The following is a 20,476-nucleotide window of genomic DNA, read 5'->3' as shown; positions in this document are numbered from 1 at the left end:
ATTCTAAAATCCTTTAAAATCTTTTAATTGACTACACTAGGATTTTAAAGTCTTTTAAAATCCTCTCAAATCCGAGTTTGACTACACCCCCTAAATTCGAAAATTAAATGATGTGTCATCAATAAACAAAAAACATGTTAATTAGTATTCATCAACTTTCATGTCATTTAATTTACAAATTTTAATCTACACATTTAGTCTCTCTAGCATTACACTTAGTGACCAACTTTAGTTGTACCAGCGTGTTTAAAGAGTTTTGGCAAGTGATTAATATTATATGAATATCACTCATACTAGTTTTAGAAAATACTTTGTTGTTCGACCATGTATATTTTTCTATGTACTCATCACACAACTTCAAATGAGTAAGTTTTGTTATTTTCTAGTTTTGTCTGAAGAACAAAAATTGATTAGATGGGGTAATGGGTAGTAATACTCGAACGATCAAAACATAATTTACACTCGTCTGGTATGGCTTTGACATTATTTTAAATAACAACTTATGTCAAATGGTGAGTTTAAATTATTAATTAGTAGCTGTCAAAATATATCTGATCCAATCTAACATCACTACTACTGTACAAGATGATTAACTTTAAAATAAATAAAAAATTAAAAAAACTTTACAAATATAGCATCATTGTTTATCTGTACTCTATACTATTATTTAAGAAGTGATTATCATCATTATTTTTTGTATTATTATTATTATTATTATTATTTTATTAGTTTGACATTAGAAAGCGTCAATGTCTCGTGAAAGAGAATGCTAGAGCGCGTGGACGGTATATGAACTTTTCTTCACAGGTTACTGATAACCGTCCGAACGGGTCTGAAACCTCCGTATGGACCGTACAGATTAGACGGCTGCATAAATTATTACCGACTAGAGATTCCCTACCTGCAAGCTCACCGTAAACTAAGCAACGTGTCAGTACATAAGGGGGCATGTGATCATACTCAGCGCTAATACTGTTATTCCTTCTGTCCTTTGGTCGTACCACCAGTGGAAATTGAACACGTGTAGCACGCTTCACCTCATTTGATATTTAGTTAAAGAGAAAATACGAAGGAGACATATTTTTGCGCATCGTTTTATAGTGTTGATATAAAAAATAAAGAGTTTATAAAAAGTCATAATTTTAAGATAATCTCCCTAATATTTCTTTTTCGTTAAACATTCAGGGACTTATTTTTGGATAATATTATTCGCACATCTATTTTTATCTCTCATATATCTCTCTAAATTTTTAATTGCGAATCGAATGAATTAAAAAATATCAATCGTAAATAAAGATGTGTGAAGATAAAAATGAGTGTATAAATAATCATATCCTTTTTTTTTTCTACCCACCTTAGAAATAGTTGCCCTTCACCTTAGAAATAGTTGCCCTTGGCAATTCAATAAAGGCAATTATTGTCTTAGTGAATAGTAGTTGTTCGACTCTGTAAATAAATTATGTCTACAATTAATAATAAAAAACTATTTTTAAAAACAATTAATAGAAAATATTATATTATTTTATATTAATTATATCTTCTCTTTCTATTATTTTAAATTAATTATACCCCTTCTATTTTTTTCCACCCAATCTTCCTCTTCCTCTCCCTCTTTTTCTCAGCCCAATATCCCTCTTCATATCCTCTTCCTCTCCCTCTTTATCTCCGCCGAATCACCCTCTTCCTCATCCTCTCCCTCTTTGTCTCTGCCCAATCTCCATCTCAAAACCTCCCTCTCTCTCTCTCTCTCTCTTTATCCCATCATTGCCTCCATCCCACAAATCATCGAATCGGTCGAGGTTGTCGAAGAGGAAGGAGATAGAGATAGAAAGCAGCTCAGTTAAAAGAGAACAGCAACGGCAGTGAAAACCACGTGCCACTCTTCCTCGTCATGTCAGATTGCTGATTTTTATTTGGCTAACGTCAGCATGATGTCATATCACTTGGGCACAAGGTCAGGTGCTAAGTGGGGTTGGGCCCACTCAACTGCTTGACTTTTGGGCATGTGTTGGAGCCTTTTTTCCCTTCTCTTGGGCAATTTTTGGCCAGCTAATTGGCATGGGTTAGAAATGCTCTTAAATGGTTGTGACTGTTGGAATAGCTTGATTTAATCTATCTATTATATAAATCTTGAGATTTAAACTTATTTAGCGTCAATTAATATCATGGTAATATTCACCACCATTTAAGGATGGTGAACAAAAATGCACTCAATTGGCACTATGGTTACACTTTTACGTGGTCAGCTCTCCACACTAGGGGTAGGTTCAAAAAACCGAAATCCAAAAAAAATGGGACTGAACACCCAGCCGACACCGAAAAACAAAAACCTAAAAAAGGAAAATCAAACTTTATTGGTTCGGTTTCGGTTTTAGAAGTTCAGAAATTAAATATTACCGAACCAAACCGAATGATTTTACAATTAAAATGATGTCGTTTTATGTTAGTATTTGAACCCAACCGAAGTCTCTAAACTAATCTTAGCATTCTTCTTAAATAATAAATAAAACAAAAACCGAAAATTGATCTTAGCATTCTTCTTGAAAAACCAGCTGGTATCTTCTTCTTTAGTGCAAATCTTTCAAATTTCAACTCTTTAGCAATAATCGAATATGTTTTCTCATGCTTTGAACCTTTAGATTTACAAGGACATGATAATCTTCATTTGTCAACCTTTCAAAATATCTAACTTCCTTCTGATGTTTTCTCATGCTTTAAACCTTTAGATTTACAAGGACATGATAATCTTCATTTGCCAACCTTTCAAAATATCTAACGTCCATCTGATGCTTTTTGCTAAATGTCTCCATTTGATTGGCATAGTACATAGGACTACCGCAGTGTATACAGCGAAGACAAGATCAAAGTCATTGTCATATTGCTTGTTTTGGTGTTCCTAATTACAGACGAGGTAAAGATAAAAGCTGGTTGGCTTTTATTACTATCAAGACTCGAGAAATGCTAAGATTAGATGTTTAGATGTGATTAAAAAAATTAAAAAAATTAATTAATTAAATTTTAAAAAAAAAACCAAAACCGAACCAAAACTAAAACCAAACAAAAAAACCAAGAGAAAATCGAATCGAACTAAAATTTCGATTTTGATAAAAAAACTGAACCGAATGAAACCGAACTCACCTTTACTCCACACATACCGCCATACTTAATGGTGGGATCATGCGTATAGATGAGGTATTTGTGGTGGACTTAACTCTATTTTTGTTGGAGATGTGATGGGCCATAACCCCACTGGGCCTTTGCTCTCAACGACCCATTTGATTATCAAGATACCAGAGCATGTTTGCGAGTACTTTTAAAGTGGCGACGGTTATATCCACACCCTAATCTTTACTTTCACACTCCCTTTAAATTTTTTAACATTGGGTCGAATGAATTAAAGAACATCAGTGAACAATAATTAACAAGAGTATGTGAGAGTAAAAAAGGGTATTTGAATAACACTAAACTTTATTTGAAACGTTTAGCAGGAAAAGTTGAAGTCAATAATCGTTTTTATGTAAAAGTACTGCGAGACCTTAGAACATGTTTACAAGTGCTTTTACAATGATGGATGAAACCGTTGAACCAAAAAAGTTAAAAAGTGTTTTTGTTATAAACAGTGTTTTCCGTAATCATAATCTTGTTGAATAGATCACAATCAATGTCAAAAATACATGATCAAGCAAGAAGTATGAAAAAGTGTTGAAGCAAAACATGCGGTCTTCTGTACATTACAATAGTCACATAATTTCTTTACACCCTATATTTATGCATGTTGTTATCAAATATATATGTTGAACAAAAATATCCAAGCAAAAGGAGAAAGAGATCAAAGCTGTTGCAGCCACTCCTGAATTGCAGAACGGAGAGCGCGGTTGGGGACGAGATTCTTGTGTTCAAGCTTCAGATTTGTCATCGGTGAAGTGTCGTGACCGCTGTCCAACCATCCTTTCAAAGCTTCTGCTTCATAAGTATAACCGTCTGCTGCAACATGCGGATCTTGCATGACTTCCTGCAGTTAATTAACGACATTTTCAGTTAATTAACGAAATTCTTAACACAATTAAGAAAATTACCGAGAAACTATGTTCCTTGTAGATTGATAAACCCGTGTGCATGTGTTTCTCAGTCAATAACATAGTGATTATGACGATGTTGATCCAATATATAATGAACATAACTTACCTGGAAAATGGGACAAATAAAATATGGAGGAGGTTGGAAATGCTCTTCAGTACCCAACCGGAATGATGATGAGCAACCACATGAAGCCCTCATGGGTTCAAGTACCCTCCAGACATCCGATACAAGGTCTGCCCTCAACTTCCGGCTCATCTCACAACACCTTAATGCCAAGCGAGCCAACTGTTCAGCCTGTACAAATGGCCAATCCCCAGCCAAGGGATCTAAGAGCATTTCCAACTTTCCGGAATCTAATGCATCCTGCACATCCTTTATTATCCTCACAGCCTGTTTCCCAGTCAGCAACTGTAGTAGTATAATTCCAAATGAGTAAACATCTGACTTTGTTGTAAGCTCTCCTGATGAGAAGAACTCAGGATCGATGTATGGGATAGTGCCCTTTGGGTCAGTTCTCCAACAGATCGTTGTGTCGTTGCTTGAACTCTCCCCACGAGGCAACAGCCGACAGATTCCAAAGTCACTGAGTTTGCTAACAAAGTTAGTATCAAGGAGAATATTGGCAGGTTTTAAGTCACCATGCACTATGCTGTGAGGTTTACTGGAATGGAGAAAGATTAGGACGGAGCACAACTCTGTGGCAATTCGTATTCGAGTTTGCCATGACAAAGGGGAAGTATTGTCCTTGCAGCTGAGTCGATCTTCAAGACTTCCATTTGGGAGATACTCATAGATCAGAGTCCAACCTTCTGGGCAGGCACCAATGAGCGTGATAAGATTTTGGTGTCGTAACTTACTCAATACATCCACCTGAGAAGGTTCAACTAAATTTAATGACGAAATGAAGTTCTTTCCAAGCGGTTTCTTCTTCCAATTTAAGTTGTAAAATATATTATTTGTAAACAAGACAAAGTAAAAAACTGCAAAAAAAAATTGAACGTTCCAGCCTCCAAAAAGCAGAAAAATCTAAAAGATTTCACAACCCCAATTTTTGACTTCTCGATGCCATTACATGCTATTGACTCTAAAGTTACATGGTAAAGATAGAAAAGCAAAAAAAGAGAGGAGAGGACAGGTGATAGTATAGGAGAGGAAAGAAAATATATATAATGGGTTATCAAGAAAAGACTGAAAACTTATTAAAACCATTAATAATTAGCGTAGTTTTCAGTTCTTTGAATCTCACTCGTTTCTTTCTCAACTTCATCATCTCCCCCTCATTCATCCACATACCTTGCCCCTTAAAAACTAAAAAAATATAAGCCATAATTCCACGGCCTCTAAAATATTGTATCAAAGAAATACGAATACACCCTGATTAAGGTTTAGTTTTTTTGGCTAGTCCACTGGATAATCTATAAATCAGTAAGTTAACCTATTTAAGGCATCAACCCAGAAACTACCCCAATATGTTCTTAGCATGTGGAATTGTGGGTACATATAGTAAGCAACAATTAGACTCCTGCTTATTAAATTTCACTCAAACCTTAATAGTAAATTACTGCAGTAGCTCAATGCTTTTATAAATCAATTCAGCTTTATGAGGTGTAGAAAATATTCAGATTATCATACCTCTTGCTGAAACTCAGAGGGGCCTTGCTTACTATGAGCATTTAAAGTTTTTATAGCCACCTGAGTGTGACGTAGGGAACCTTTAAAAATGCTCCCATAACCCCCTTCTCCAATCTTCAATGATGGGTTAAAGTTTTGAGTTGCTTCTTCAATCTCTGCAAATGAGAACTCAGAGAAGAACTGAGGTATGTGTGAACTTGAGGCTTCTCCTTGTTTTTCCCTCAGCTCCTCAGCTTCTCTAAGTGCATTGTCACGTTCCACATGCAACTCATCGCGTTCTCTTTTGTAATTTTTTAAAAGTTCCACAGCCGAGATAATCTTCTGCTCCAAGCTCATGACCATCTGATCAGACTCTGCAATTTGACTCTCAAGTAGTGATTTCTGATCTAGGGCAGCCCGTAATTCTTCCATGACTTCATCTCGTCGCTTCTTCATCTTTTCAAGTTCTTGTCTCTCTTTTGCCAGTTCTTCTTCCATTTCTTTCCTTTGTCTCAACTCCTCATTATATAAGACCTCTGATGCTTTAGCCTGTGAATGGAACAATTCACAATTTTCTGTTTATGGAGTTTTCGGCTATGAAAACAGAACAGAGATCATGGAACTTATTATGTTTCCTTTTCCTAATTACATGTTACCAATAATGTTATGCAGTTTAATGCGGTGCCAAGCCACTAGGAATAATTTCATGCAGAGGATCATGAAGGAAGGCTTTGGTGTATTTAACACAATACGTTGAAATGAAGGAAAGCTTATTTATTGATATCCCCGATAAGCTACAAATATGTACATATACATGAGTCAAAATAAGCACACAAGAGGGAGCCTTCACAAAGGTTGCTTTGGAGAAGTCTCAGCAGTCGGTAGAGCCCCAGAAAGAGAAGGCACCGGAGGGGGATCATTTGGAGCCTCAGTACTGGACAGAACCCTAGAAGGAGGAGGCATCAGAGGTTGATCATTTGGAGCTTCATTACGCGGTACAGCCCCAGAAGACGAAGGCAATAAATGCCTTTGGAACAAACCCACAAATCTCTGATGATCAAGTAAAACCTGACCATCAGTTTCCTTCATCTGGTCAAGCTTCCTCTTCATGTTTGTAGCATAGTCATGTGCGAGCCGGTGCAACTGTTTATTCTCATGCTTGAGCCCTCTAATCTCCTGTTTGAGACTCATCACTTCAGCCGCCAATGATTCAACTTGGCGGGTTCGAGCAAATAGGCGTTGGGCCATATTAGACACAGAACCTGCACACTGAACACTGAGAGCCAGCGAATCCTTAACAGTTAACTCATCAGACCGTTTGGAAAGTAGTCTGTTATCTTTGGGAGTGAGAAGGTTCCTGGCCACCACCGCAGCGGTCATATCATTCTTCATCACGGAATCCCCAACGGTAAGAGGACCAGTAGGGGAGACGAAGGATGGGCGCCATATGTTGTCTGGAGAAGGCGGGGCTGCCTCTTCAACAAGGTTCAAGTCAAAACGACGGTCGGAGGGGCCAGACATTTTCAAAGGTGTTGAAGAGAGAAGAGGTCGGACAAATCAAGATCTTAGAAGTGCAAGAATGAAGCTTCTACTGGTGGAGATTCAAGTGTGCTTTGGAACTTAATGCCAGCCCCTATAAAAATCTGCACTCGACGAAGCTTCAGAAATCGAAGAGGCGCCTGCTCAGAAATCGAAGAGGCGTTTGCTTTCTCAAAAGCTGGGCTGCTTAGAGATCACGAGGGTTGATCTCAGAAATCGAAGAGGCGTTTGCTTTCTCAAAAGTTGGGCTGCTCAAAGACCACGAAGGCCGATCTCAAAAATCGAAGAGGCGCTCGCTTTCTCAAAAGCTGGGCTCCCCAGAGACTACGAGGGCCGATCTCAGAAATCGAAGAGGCACCTACTTTTCAAGCCTTTTCCAGCCTTGTCAGCACCTGTCACACGCACACTCAGTTTTGCGGAAATTATGGGCATTCTGTCAAAGACTTCTGGGGAAGTAGAAAACACATGAATCTTACTGTTCAATCACCCACTTCCCACACGCAACAATAGCTCATGGGTACCACAGATAACTTTGCCAAAGTTGAGCACGTGAAGCTTGCAGCTCCCACTACATCGCTCTGACCAAGAAGGGTAAAAGAATAGCAAAGAAACAGCACTAACAAAGTTTAGACCCATAAATTTTGAAGGTCTAGCTACCATATTATTACCCACAAGGGTAAAGGAACAGTACCACTGCTGGATAATTGGAAAGTCCCTGTGTGTCAACCTCTGTGCTTCGTGGCAAGGTAGACTAGCAAACATGCCCAACCTTTACTCACATTCGAGAAAACACTCCCAATAAGATTGCTTGCTCCAAAATCGAAGAGGCACCGTCCTCCGAATCTCGAGAGCCAGACTCCCAACATGACTACTTTCTTAAAAATCGAAGAGAGGGTAAAGGAACAGTACCATTGCTGGATAATTGGAAAGTCCCTGTGTGTCAACCTCTGTGCTTCGTGGCAAGGTAGACTAGCAAACATGCCCAACCTTTACTCACATTCGAGAAAACACTCCCAACAAGATTGCTTACTCCAAAATCGAAGAGGCACCGCCCTCCGAATCTCGAGAGCCAGACTCCCAACATGATTACTTTCTCAAAAATCGAAGAGACACTGCTCCTCGAATCTCGAGAGCCAGACCCCCAGCATGATTGCTTTCTCAAAAATCGATGAGGCATCGTTCTCCGAATCAATCGAAGAGGCGCTCGCTTTCTCAAAAGCTGGGCTGCTCAGAGACCACGAGGGCCGATCTCAGACATCGAAGAGGCACCTACTTTTCTAGCCTTGTCAGCACCTGTCACACGCACACTCAGCTTTGCAGAAATTATGGGCATTCTGTCGAAGACTTCTGGTGAAGTAGAAAGCACATGAATCTTACTGTTCAATCACCCACTTCCCACACGCAACAATAGCTCATGGGTACCACAAATAACTTTGCCAAAGTTCTCTGCCAAAGTTGAGCACGTGAAGCTTGCAGCTCCCACTACATCGCTCTGACCAAGAAAGGTAAAAGAATAGCAAAGAAACAGCACTAACAAAAGTTTAGACACATAAATTTTGAAGGTCTAGCTACCATATTATTACCCACAACTGTAAAGGAACAGTACCACTGCTGGATAATTGGAAAGTCCCTGTGTGTCAACCTCTGTGCTTCGTGGCAAGGTAGACTAGCAAACATGCCCAACCTTTACTCACATTCGAGAAAACACTCCCAATAAGATTGCTTGCTCCAAAATCGAAGAGGCACCGTCCTCCGAATCTCGAGAGCCAGACTCCCAACATGACTACTTTCTCAAAATCGAAGAGAGGGTAAAGGAACAGTACCATTGCTGGATAATTGGAAAGTCCCTATGTGTCAACCTTTGTGCTTCGTGGCAAGGTAGACTAGCAAACATGCCCAACCTTTACTCACATTCGAGACAACACTCCCAACAAGATTGCTTGCTCCAAAATCGAAGAGGCACCGCCCTCCGAATCTCGAGAGCCAGACTCCCAACATGATTACTTCCTCAAAAATCGAAGAGACACTGCTCTCCGAATCTCGAGAGTCATACCCCCAGCATGATTGCTTTCTCAAAAATCGAAGAGGCATCGTTCTCCGAATCTCGAGAGCCAGATACCACAGACCACTTTTTCAAAGTGCTCTGACAGAGTTAAAACATGTGAAACTGGCAGCTCCCACTACTGTGCTATGACCAAGCAGGGTAAAGGAATAGCATTACTACTTGTTGTTAGGGAGACTCCTATATATGTCGACCTCCATCCCCAACGGACAGGCAGACCTGCAAAAATGCTCAACCCTTCATCATATCTGAGAGGGCACTCCCAACGAAGCCTTTCGAAATATTCAGCTTTCTTTCCCCCCGATAATACCTCTGCAAACAAGCTATACTAGAGCAAGAATATCTCATATCATCAGGGTTAAAAGCAAGAGTATCCCATATCATGCTTTTTCCCTGTCTTTTCTTTTGGCCTTGTTTTTACCTGCAAGACAAGGAGAAAGAGAGCAATCAGTCAGCACTTGGAATCAAGCTTCCAGCCAGGAACTGACTGCCTGGAACCCCTTACCTGATTACTTACCTGGCATTGCTCTCGAGTACTCATCTTCAACATCTTATGTTTCCAGGGAAGATTCCGCATCTGCTTGAGGAACAGATAGGGCAAGTGCGAAGGATACAAGGAAGCATGTGGAGACAAGCGTAACAGCACACGTGCCGATACATTCATTACTCTGTCAAAAGCAAAAGTATCCCATATCAGCAGGGTGGAACGTACTCTAGATTTGATGGACTTGTTTTGACCCTCAAATTCTTCAGTCGGCCTTATACTCTGGAGGAAACCAGAAAACCCTCCAGCTCAGTTCAAGAATAAGCCTGTGGAAAGTTACTTCTTCAAAAGCAAAAGTATCTCATATCATCTCTTCTCATTTTTCTTCTCTTTATCCTTCATGCTGCTGCAAGATGGGGAGAAGGTGAACAATCAGTCGGAGCTCTGATTGCTTACCTTGTCTGTCACCTCTTTCAGCAGACCCCCTAGCTCGGCGACTTGGGGGACTCCTACTACATGGTTTGTATCGCGCTTGACCAAGCCTGAAACTACAAGTAAGCTTCAAGTGAAATTGATACATTACCTTGTGCATCTCCACCAGTTAAAGATACCACCCCTGGATGGAGGAAGAGTACTTCCAGAGAAGATGCCACATCTACCTATGAGACAGATAAGGCAAGTCAAGACGACACCACACTCCGATACTTAGAAGTTTCGTGACTACGAGATCATTCTCCCACAATATTTCCTAATGTCATTTGTACTAAATCATTCACTTGTACTCACTAAATGAGAGCTTGAACCTATGTACTTGTGTAAACCCTTCACAATTAATGAGAACTCTTCTATTCCGTGGACGTAGCCAATCTGGGTGAACCACGTACATCTTGTGTTTGCTTTCCTATCTCTATCCATTTATATACTTATCCACACTAATGACCGGAGCAATCTAGCGAAGATCACAAAAAGCAATCGTTTTCGCTACCTAGGATCTATCTTGCAAGAGAACGGAGAATTAGATGGAGATCTCAACCATAGAATACGAGCTGGATGGAAAGAGTGCATCCGGCGTGTTGTGTGACCGTCGTAGGCCACCGAAGCTCAAGGGAAAATTTTATAGGACGGCAATAAGGCTAGCGATGTTGTATGGCACAGAATGTTGGGTGGTGAAGCATCAACACGTACACAAAATGGGTGTAGCGGAGATGAGGATGCTTCGTGGGATGTGTGGGCACACGAGAAAGGATAAGATTGGGAATGAGGATATCCGAGGTAAAGTAGGAGTAGCCGAAATTGTAGGAAATATGAGAGAAAATCGGCTCCGGTGATTTTGAACATGTGCAAAGAAGGCCGACTGACGCTCCGGTTCGAAGATGTGACTACGGGACAGAGGTTCAGGGCCGAAGGGGTAGAGGAAGACCTAGGACAACTTTGGAAGAGACTCTAAGAAAAGACTTAGAGTACTTGGATCTAACGGAGGACATGACACAAAACCGAGCGCAATGGCGTTCTAGGATTCATATAGCCGACCCCACTTAGTGGGAAAAGGCTTTGTTGTTGTTGTTGTTGTAGAGGATCATGCTCATACTCATATTCTCATCTTAGATAATCGAGTTCTATCATAGTCAATTGCATGTAGCCAATTCTAGATATAACCTTCTTTGATGAACAATTTACCATCTATGTAAGGTAGTGTAAGTATTGGAATAAAGAAGACATGAAAAGATAAACTTGTGTAATTCATGTTTGGGGGGAAATGGAAAAGGTAAAAAGAAGTGCCAACTAGAGAAGAAAATCTTTACCCTCCTTATAGCATCAATGGCATCTTTTTCAGCTTTCCCACGCCTGATTCCCTCCTGAAATGCGTCTCTCTTTGCATTTTCAGCCTCTATCATCACTTGTTCAAGATGATCATACAGAGTATCATCTACATTTCCATCCTGTTAGACCATCAAGGTTTTAAAATTAACTCAGTTAATTCCTTCTAAGGTGGCAGTTGATGTACTAATCGATAGTTTCAAAATTCAAATTCAGCACGTGAACCATGTAGATTGTTCACCCAAAAGGGATAGTTTGCGCTTACCAATACACTGGGAGGGGATGAATGATTAAGATCTTTAGAATGAGGAAGTCTGCATGAGTTACTTGACCCATTTTCACTTCCCTCAACTCTATCACAATGAATCAAAGTGAAATCACCCAATCCAGTAGAAGAGCCTGTTGAATATCCTGAAACACTCCTCCTTATTACCTGATCTAATTCCTCAGGACATGCTCCCGGTTCGAACCTATTTCTTGGAGTTGAAAACGCTTCAGTACCATCTGTGGAAGTAGCATCTGTTGTCCCGCCTCCATATTTCTGCATATTTACCGAGCTTGCCCTGCGGAAGAAATCTTGAGCTGGATTGGTGAGTTTCACTCGATTAGTCCGCTCCATTGTATCAGATTGTGATCTAAAGGGGTGCGGTGGCTGTTCCATTGGACTTGGTCGCAGCAATGGAACCTCTGTATCAACTCCATCTGAATTTCCTTCCCTATTTTATCATGGTATATGCATTAGTAGTCATGATCATCAAAATCAAGCAACAGTTCATGATTTAAGAGAAAATGAGATGTTGAGAAGAAATTTATAATTATAATCACCATTATGCAAACAATTAAAAACCATATGGTTGTTTTGAAGCACGGATTTTCTGAATAGAAAGATAAATAACAGAAGTTTCACGAAAACCTTTTTCTTCAATATTTCAATTTGATTTTCTAAGAAGTTCAAGTAAACCTGGTGCGTATAGGGTGCCCCTTGCAAATAAATTGTATATGACAGGAAACAGGGGCTTGTTGGCGGACATATTTGGCTTTCTTGGACTTGAGGTCAATCATTTTCCTGCAACTTTAAATTGTGAGTGAATAATATTTTTACACGCACAAAAACTGCGTCGGTAAACAAATAAACTCTTCTATTGGGAACTCCATCATAAGGGGAAAGAAAAATACTCATCTACTCAGAAGGGAATTGGAATCTAATTAACCAAACAATTATATGGGGCAGAGGCAATAGTGTAAGATGCTACAATGACAAACAGGCATGTCTAGTTAACGTTCACATATTTTATCAAGCCTTCTGTTAACATTTACAGTAATTTAATTTTCAGCATGCGGCTTTATAATGCATTAGTCTCGTTCGTGACTGAACTAACAATTCATCCTAGAGCACGTAGAGTCAGAACCCACATATCTATGTTGGATGAACACAAATGCTTCATTCAAACACATCCGGGGTAATTAAATATTTGGACATGTTCGTAGAACTAAAACTGACAAACAGGCATATGAGAATAGTTGTTATGTGATACTTTGAATGGTGCTTGTCTGCTGCTGCTCCCATAACAAGTTTCCTGATCCCATGCTGAGAGATGAGTTCCACAATTCCCTTCTCAATACAGTCCATTTCAATATGTAGCTTTTCTACCCGAACCTACATCAAACAGTCAACAGCGAAATATGTCAGAAAGTTTGGCAATTTTACAAAGCATCTGAAAGGGAACTACTCAAGTAACAAAAATCTAAGTTTTCATTTCGCTTTAAGATAATATAAGAAAGCATTATTTTCTTCTAAGATTTACCAACTTCATAAGAACTATCATTTAACTTCATATCCTGTCATATATTTATCAATTTTCTTTTATATTATAGAAATTACTCTATTTTGTACAAGAAAGAAAAAGGAAAAGGAAAGCAAAGGTAGAGACGGAGGAAATACCCCCATTTGGAGACAAATACGAATGTAATCATCAAGGATCTTATTCATGTGTTGCCTTTCAGTTTCTCTGTGCACTCTGACTTGCTGGTTCGTGAGTGAGCTTGCTGGGAACTTCGTCCCCACTGCAAATGAAGAAAACAGCAGAAAATTAGATCCAGTCGGAAATCCTAAGACAGAATGACAAAATAGAAACTTTGTTATACAAACTATCTGATCCAAGCCCCAGCCAGACAATGAAGCATTTGATTGTGACTAGTTTCCGGAGTTTATATATATATACTTCTCTACTCTTGTTCAATTTTTTGGCTAATTTACCACCGAATTGCTCGTGCTGCCCATCAAACCGAAAACCATGGTCCTCGGCAGATAAGGCATTATCAAGCTACTAATTGTGAGTTAAACAAGTTACAACATTTATCAAACTAAACATGTGTGTGACGACCCACTTACTCAAACTCAAAGGAATCATCTGAGCAGGCTGGTGAACATGAACTAAGCAGATTTTCTTCCCTCCAGAATTATGTACCGCCCACTCCAGAGTTGATTTGCTTTCTTTAACGTCTTTTCCCACTGCAACATAGATCATATCTTCGATCATCCGTGGCTCCGCTGGCACCGCCACCGGCACTGCCACCGGCTCCTCCACAATCTCTCCGCGAGCCATGTATTCTGATATATGAGTGTAGCTTATCCGCCCTGCCAGTTGACCAATTGCAGGCACAGAACTCACTACAGCCATGGCCAAGAGCTATTCAAAACCTCATACCAGTAACCAATCTATGAATTTCTCTCTCTATTTCTCTCCAAAACTTTGCATTCTCCCTCTGAAACCCCTCCCTTTCCTCAACTTTTAGAACTTGATCATCATTTTCTCACTCTACCCACTCAACTTTCTCTCTCTACAATTTCTCCTCTTCAATTGGAAAAACCATTTATCAAAATCACACTCCACCCAGTTCACCTATATCTTCTCCAAATCAAGAAATGAACCAAAATCTCAGACAACCCAATTCATATTTTCCCTTCCAGACCTCAAATCTAACCAATTCAACCAAGAAATCGCCCCTCCAATCTACAAAACAGAACTTGTTCCCCAACTCAGAAAGCTCTACAGCACAGAACACCCACGCCCAGAAAGCGGAATTCTACTTTCCACGACTTCCACTACCTAAAGTGAACCAAAAGGACTCGAAATGGAAAAGGATGATTGGGAAAACACAAAGGGATGATGGTTCTTGAATCTTGAAATTCTCTCTCAATCCATCTGATTAGGTCGTCTAAAAGGGATTGATTGTCTTAAGCTTGATGGTTGTACAGTTTGAAACCGACTCCCACTAAATAAAAGGGCAAATTACAGACATCATCCGGTGCGGTAGTTTAATGGTGCTGTTTGCCCCTGGACGAGATAATTAAAGTTGTATGAAATTTTAGACGCAATTGTAAAATAATAATTAAACAAGCAAACACTCAACTCAAATAAACAACTTTGGAATGACAAGCAGCTTCATGAAAATGTAACAAGCAGCCCATTTTTCAGAGATTCCCCTTGACGTTTCTTAATGGAGAAATGCTATGGAGAATGTTTGAAAGTGGAACGAGTCTTCGTTACCTCATGTTTTTATCATAAAGTTTTATAATGTTGGTATGAGAATACAGAAGAAATGAGGTGGTAGAGAGTTCATAGATAATTTCACTTTTGAGATATTCTTCTTAACATTTCCATTCTCAATAGAGTAATGGTATAATGACCATCTATTTGTTCCATATCGGGCTCGTCATCGCATATACTTCACATTGATTAGAAAGATGGTACAAATAATAATACACGGAGGTGATAAAACTATTATTTTTATTCTCAATATAATATTCAGAGTCAACACGTACGAGGAACTGTTGGCCGTAATGCAGCGGAATGAATATGTCGCATATTCTCCATTGAAACCGTCGCGTACGGCCTTTATCCGCGCCATTTGGAGCCACTCCATCGGTTCCACCGCCAACTGCAGTAACTGTACTCATTCAGCACCTTCCTCCTCCATCTCTTCCTAATATTCTCACACATTTTCCGATCTACATCACCCAACTTAATATATTGGGATTAAATTAATAATTAAAAAACCGATTATTCGACGCTACATAGCTAAAATTTGGATCATGAATCGTCCTTTTGCACTTGTGTTTTACTGCTGCGTTAACATCTTGGTTAACTAGAACAAGAAAGTACAAGTCCAGCTGGTTTGCGCGTTAATTAATTATGATGATAACAAATACAAAATATTGAGGACAAAATAGTACGAAAATGTTTAATTAGTTTGCGTTACTTGATTATGACAACTGAGAATATTATTTGATACTTTGACACTGACATGGTGCATGACATTTGGATTGCTTAAACAGGAGAAGAGAGGATCTCGTCTAATAAGATTTAGGGATCCTTTAATTACATCTGTTCATCGTACATCGTTGATCAGTTTTTGTCAAGTACTATTTATATTCAATTTTAAATAAAAAAATTTACAATGATTTCTGATCGCACGATGTACGATGAACGATTGTGATTTGAGAATCTGGCAAAGATCCTCACTCAAAAGGGAGCTTTCATAACCACATTCCATACAGTCTATCCATGTTACTATGTTTTTAATTCAATCTATAATCTAACTTAATCTAAAGGCAGGTTTGGTGTTGTTTGAAGATTTTTAAAAGCAGCTTTTTTAAAAAGTTGAGGCTAAACTTGTGTTTATTAAATAAAAAAAACTTTTTTTTTAATTCATAAAAGGCATGTGAACAATACCAATTAATAAAACTTTTATATTAACAACCTTACCCCGTCTTTCTCCTGAACCTAATGCGTCGTTTTTTTTATTAAAAGCACTTTTAACAGTATAGTTTAACAAACGCGTACCTACTTTTTTCACAACTGTTTATTTTTATAGCACGGCAGAAGTAGTTTTTTTTTTTTTTTTGTTAACAATCTTAAACTAGCCCTAATTACATGACTAGAAATTTGACACTTGGGTGCAGTGTAAGAGCACATTGTATTATCTATTATGATGTTAGTTTTTTTATTCAATATATAATATGAACGGTTCTAATCATAAGCAAAAAAAATAAAAAATTGTGTAAATCGACCCCAAAAGTGTGTTGAGGCAATTCCTCCTATCCTCGAGGAAAGTTGAAGTTTTTCAATGAGATAATAAATTTAGAAACTTCGAATATAAGGGTGCATTGTTTAAAATGTGGTGAAAATAGTTTTATTGATTTGGAAGTCAGATGTCAAAAACCATTTGATCAAGTCAAATGAATCAATTAATATGGTGAAATAGCCAGGAAATTTCATGAATACTGATCATGCTTTGACCGAGTCCGAAATTGGATTACTGATTTCATGTCGTTTTCTCTCATCTCATTCAATGAGTTTGAAGTTCATGCACTCGATATCCTCCCTAGTTAACTCGTCCTAATTTCATAACTATAAACACATGTTGTTCACCAATCGATTTCATGGGCCGGTTCTTATTTTTTTAGGCTATGGGCGACACTGGAAAATATGCTTTAATATAATTTCACATAAAATAATTTATCTTAGTATTCGTATGTTGTACATTGAATACTAAACTTAACTGGTATACCGAATTATATCATGTCTTACTTTAAATGTCTTGCTTAAGTAACTAAGAATTTAAACAATGGGTGTAGAGACTTTTTTGTAGGAGAGAGATGGGAAGTAAAAATTGTGACTTGGAAGAAAAAATGTGTACTTCTAAGGTTTCAGGGGGGCTGGCATCAGAAGAGTGGATTATTTCAATAATGCATATCTGGCTACGTTAGGATGAAAAGTTTTAAGGGATGAAAACTACTAGTATGTGCAGATTGTTAAAAAGAATGTATATAAAGAACGATGATTTTTTTGAGTTGCAAAATCAAGTAAAATTACTCTTTGGCTTGGAAAAGGATTTTGAATAGTAGACATGTTATTCATAAGGGAATTAGATGGGTTGTGGTTAATGGAGAGAATATCTTTTTTTGAACTCATCGTTGAGTTTTTCCTTATCCATAGTTCCAGCGAATTCCTGGAAATCAATGATTGAACATAAATTGTGAGACTAAAGTGAGTGAATTTATTGAGAATAAGAGGTGGGATAGAGTTTGTCTCTCCCAAGTGTTAGACTTGGATGTTGTGAGAAGAACTTGTATTGTGAATATTTCTCTTCAAATAAAAGTGATAATTTCATGTAGGAAAATTCCTCATACCGCTGAATTCTCAATTAAATCAGCGACTTGGATTCACAGTGATAATAACCATGAAGTTAAAAGGCAGAAGCTCCTTAAGAAGATATGGAAGTTAAAGATACCTCCCAAGGTAAAAATTTTCGCTTGGCAACTCATGAAAAACTTCAGACTAGAATGAGATTGAGTAAATTCATTTAGAATATTGACAAATTATGCCCTTTGTGTGGATTAGGATGAGACTCAAAATTACATTTTTCTTGATTGCATGCATGCTTAAGAAATGTGGAACATTTCTCCAGTAACTCCTTGAAAGAATAATTTTACTCAGTTAATAATGTGTTAGATTGGATGGAATTAATTAACAATGTTGAGTGCCATGACTTGAGTGATCGCAGTAAAGCTCTACTGAATTGTTGGCAAATGTGGTAGAAATAATAAAGTTTCTAGAAGTTTGATTCTTAAACATGAAAAGATTATCAATAAAAAAAGGAATGACAACACTTTATTGCTTAAACATGAAAAGATTATCAATAGATTAAAAAAAATCCCTAATTCATATTGGCTTGTTTTATTAACACCCTACATTTTGTTAACTACACCTTCACATTTACTTTTTAAATTAATTTTTTTTCTTAACACACCCTACGTATTTTCCAATACTACCCTCACACCTTATACCTCACACCTCACACCTCACACCTCACATCTCATACACCCCACACCTCACACCTCACACAGTCCACAATCATTAACTAATTAACCACACATCAAACTCTTCATCTCTTTCAAACAAAGGATAATCCACATTTTAAAGACAAGAAAGATGAATTAAATTGTGGTATAAAATTTCCATCTTGCCGTTTGATTTATAAACATCCGTCAAATTTTCTTGAACAATTACGTTGGATTCTAAGAAGCCCAATGGACAAATGGTAGGAACTGTTCTTATAAGGTCATGTTAGTTCCAACCAGCCAAAAAACATTGAATTTCTTCATCAAACAGCCACAAAAATATTACATTTAATTACATTTTAAAATTTTACAACATTCTCCAGTTTTCTTCCTATTTGTTGGATTCCAATTAGAGCAGGGTTTTGCAAAAAGTCAATTTTTTATTCCATTATTTAAATAATATCTTGAAGTGAAAACCAACGAATGAACAAGAAGCAAAACTCGATTTTGTGTTCCGTTCATCAAAAGATATTTTTTCATCAATGTGTTTGTGTTTTTAGGGTTTTGTTCTACAATGGACAGTAAGAGTAGCTATGAGGGCTCGAATAGTCATTTCATATTAGAGTTACAAGTTGTTTAGTATTACATTTTTAAGTGGAGTGTATTTAACAACATGCGGAGTGTTATTAAAAAAAACCTTTATATTTAGACAAACTTGAACTTGATTTTGCAAGCCAATTCAAACTGAAAACAGCAAATCACTACTGGAAATGCAACATTAATAACTTAATAAATATTGTTGTTTTGTCAAACAATAGATTTTTTAGATTAGATGTTAAATTAAGAAGCTGATCGGATTCGAATCCACACCGTGGTGAAAGGGCAACACTCATCTCCATCATTGTGGTAGAGGATCACTTTGCATAATAATCTAATTAATGTTTTTTGTTATTTAAAGTAGACATGAAATGAAAAAAGAAAAAAAAAAACGAAACTACCCCTTTATGTTGAGAGAGGGAATGGAACTTGGAGAGCACGGAAACAAAAACTATAGAAAACCACTCTCTCATCAAAAATGTATTTTTATCTATTATGAACGTTTATTATATATCAAGTACAACAAAATCTTATACATATATGAATGAACATGATTTTTTTTTTGTGCCCCTCGTTTTTTTGGGTCCCGAGCGGTCGCCTTGATGGCACTAGGCCAAGGCCGGCCCTAATTGGTTTGTGGATATTATTATGTACCAACCACCCTATCTGCAGTGTTAAATGACCAAATGCAATGAACTTGTATGTAGTTCAAGTCATTTACTTTCGCACCTAAAGTTTTAAATTTGATTCATCTCTTATTACCGAATATTTTTAGTCGCTAATCAATTTGAGGTTGCTTTCGCCTTCACGTGTTTGGTATGTGGCTCCATGTCTCTTCCTTTTCTACATTCGAATTTTTTGGACATTTTGATCCACATGTTTGTAAATTGTATTCCCTCCTTAACGTGTACCATTCCAACGTAATACACTCAAAGACAATCTGATACATCTAGCGAGAACCTTTACTCCAAACTTGATAATAATACTTTAATCTCTGTTAAGAAGAATCTTAGATATATAATTACTCCTTAATCCGAATTAAACGACTAAAATATCTTCCAATAATGGTATGGATTCCTGTACAAGTTGACTAATTGGTGATAAACTTACTCATGAAAGCAAAAGTGAAGAGAAAGGAGATACAAGGTAAATTGACAGAATTTAAGAAAGAGATTTTTTTTTTTTTGGACAAAAGAATTTAAGAAAGAGATAAATAGGGAAAGAAAGGGACGTGAAGCATTTCCATTTGTTGGCCAATTCAACTTAATTAATGACCTTAATTTGTCCTTATCATTAAGCTTGGAGAAAAGGTTGATCAAAGAACTGATCAAGGATAATATATATTTGCCAATTAGTACTACGATATAATATTATTCCTTTCCACTTATAAGTAAGAAGGTTTGGATTCGATTCTTGTCAAAAACGAATTTGAACCACA

General features: G+C 37.7%; 1 protein-coding gene across 2 annotated transcripts; it reads right to left on the bottom strand.

Annotated features, from left to right (window-relative positions):
* Positions 1-3,622: 3,622 nt before the first annotated feature.
* LOC126620520 (U-box domain-containing protein 33-like) lies at positions 3,623-15,069 on the bottom strand. 2 transcript variants are annotated; one of them, XM_050288798.1, is made up of 9 exons: positions 13,987-15,069; positions 13,537-13,658; positions 13,130-13,251; positions 12,556-12,666; positions 11,860-12,310; positions 11,579-11,716; positions 5,713-6,240; positions 4,186-4,950; positions 3,623-4,012 (listed from the first exon to the last, which is right to left on the bottom strand). In XM_050288798.1, exons 1-9 carry the CDS (start codon positions 14,273-14,275, stop codon positions 3,830-3,832), a joined length of 2,709 nt encoding a protein of 902 aa, XP_050144755.1. In that variant the 5' UTR covers positions 14,276-15,069; the 3' UTR covers positions 3,623-3,829. The 2 variants fall into 2 exon arrangements, with proteins under 2 accessions (XP_050144755.1, XP_050144756.1); XM_050288799.1 differs by having other exon boundaries at positions 12,556-12,660; positions 13,987-15,067.
* Between the last annotated feature and the right edge of the window lie 5,407 nt (positions 15,070-20,476).

The sequence above is a fragment of the Malus sylvestris genome, chromosome 1, assembly GCF_916048215.2.
Source record: "Malus sylvestris chromosome 1, drMalSylv7.2, whole genome shotgun sequence".
Taxonomy (NCBI): Eukaryota; Viridiplantae; Streptophyta; class Magnoliopsida; order Rosales; family Rosaceae; genus Malus; species Malus sylvestris.
Note: the sequence above shows the minus strand (reverse complement) of the source record. Positions and strands in the feature narration are given on the sequence as shown.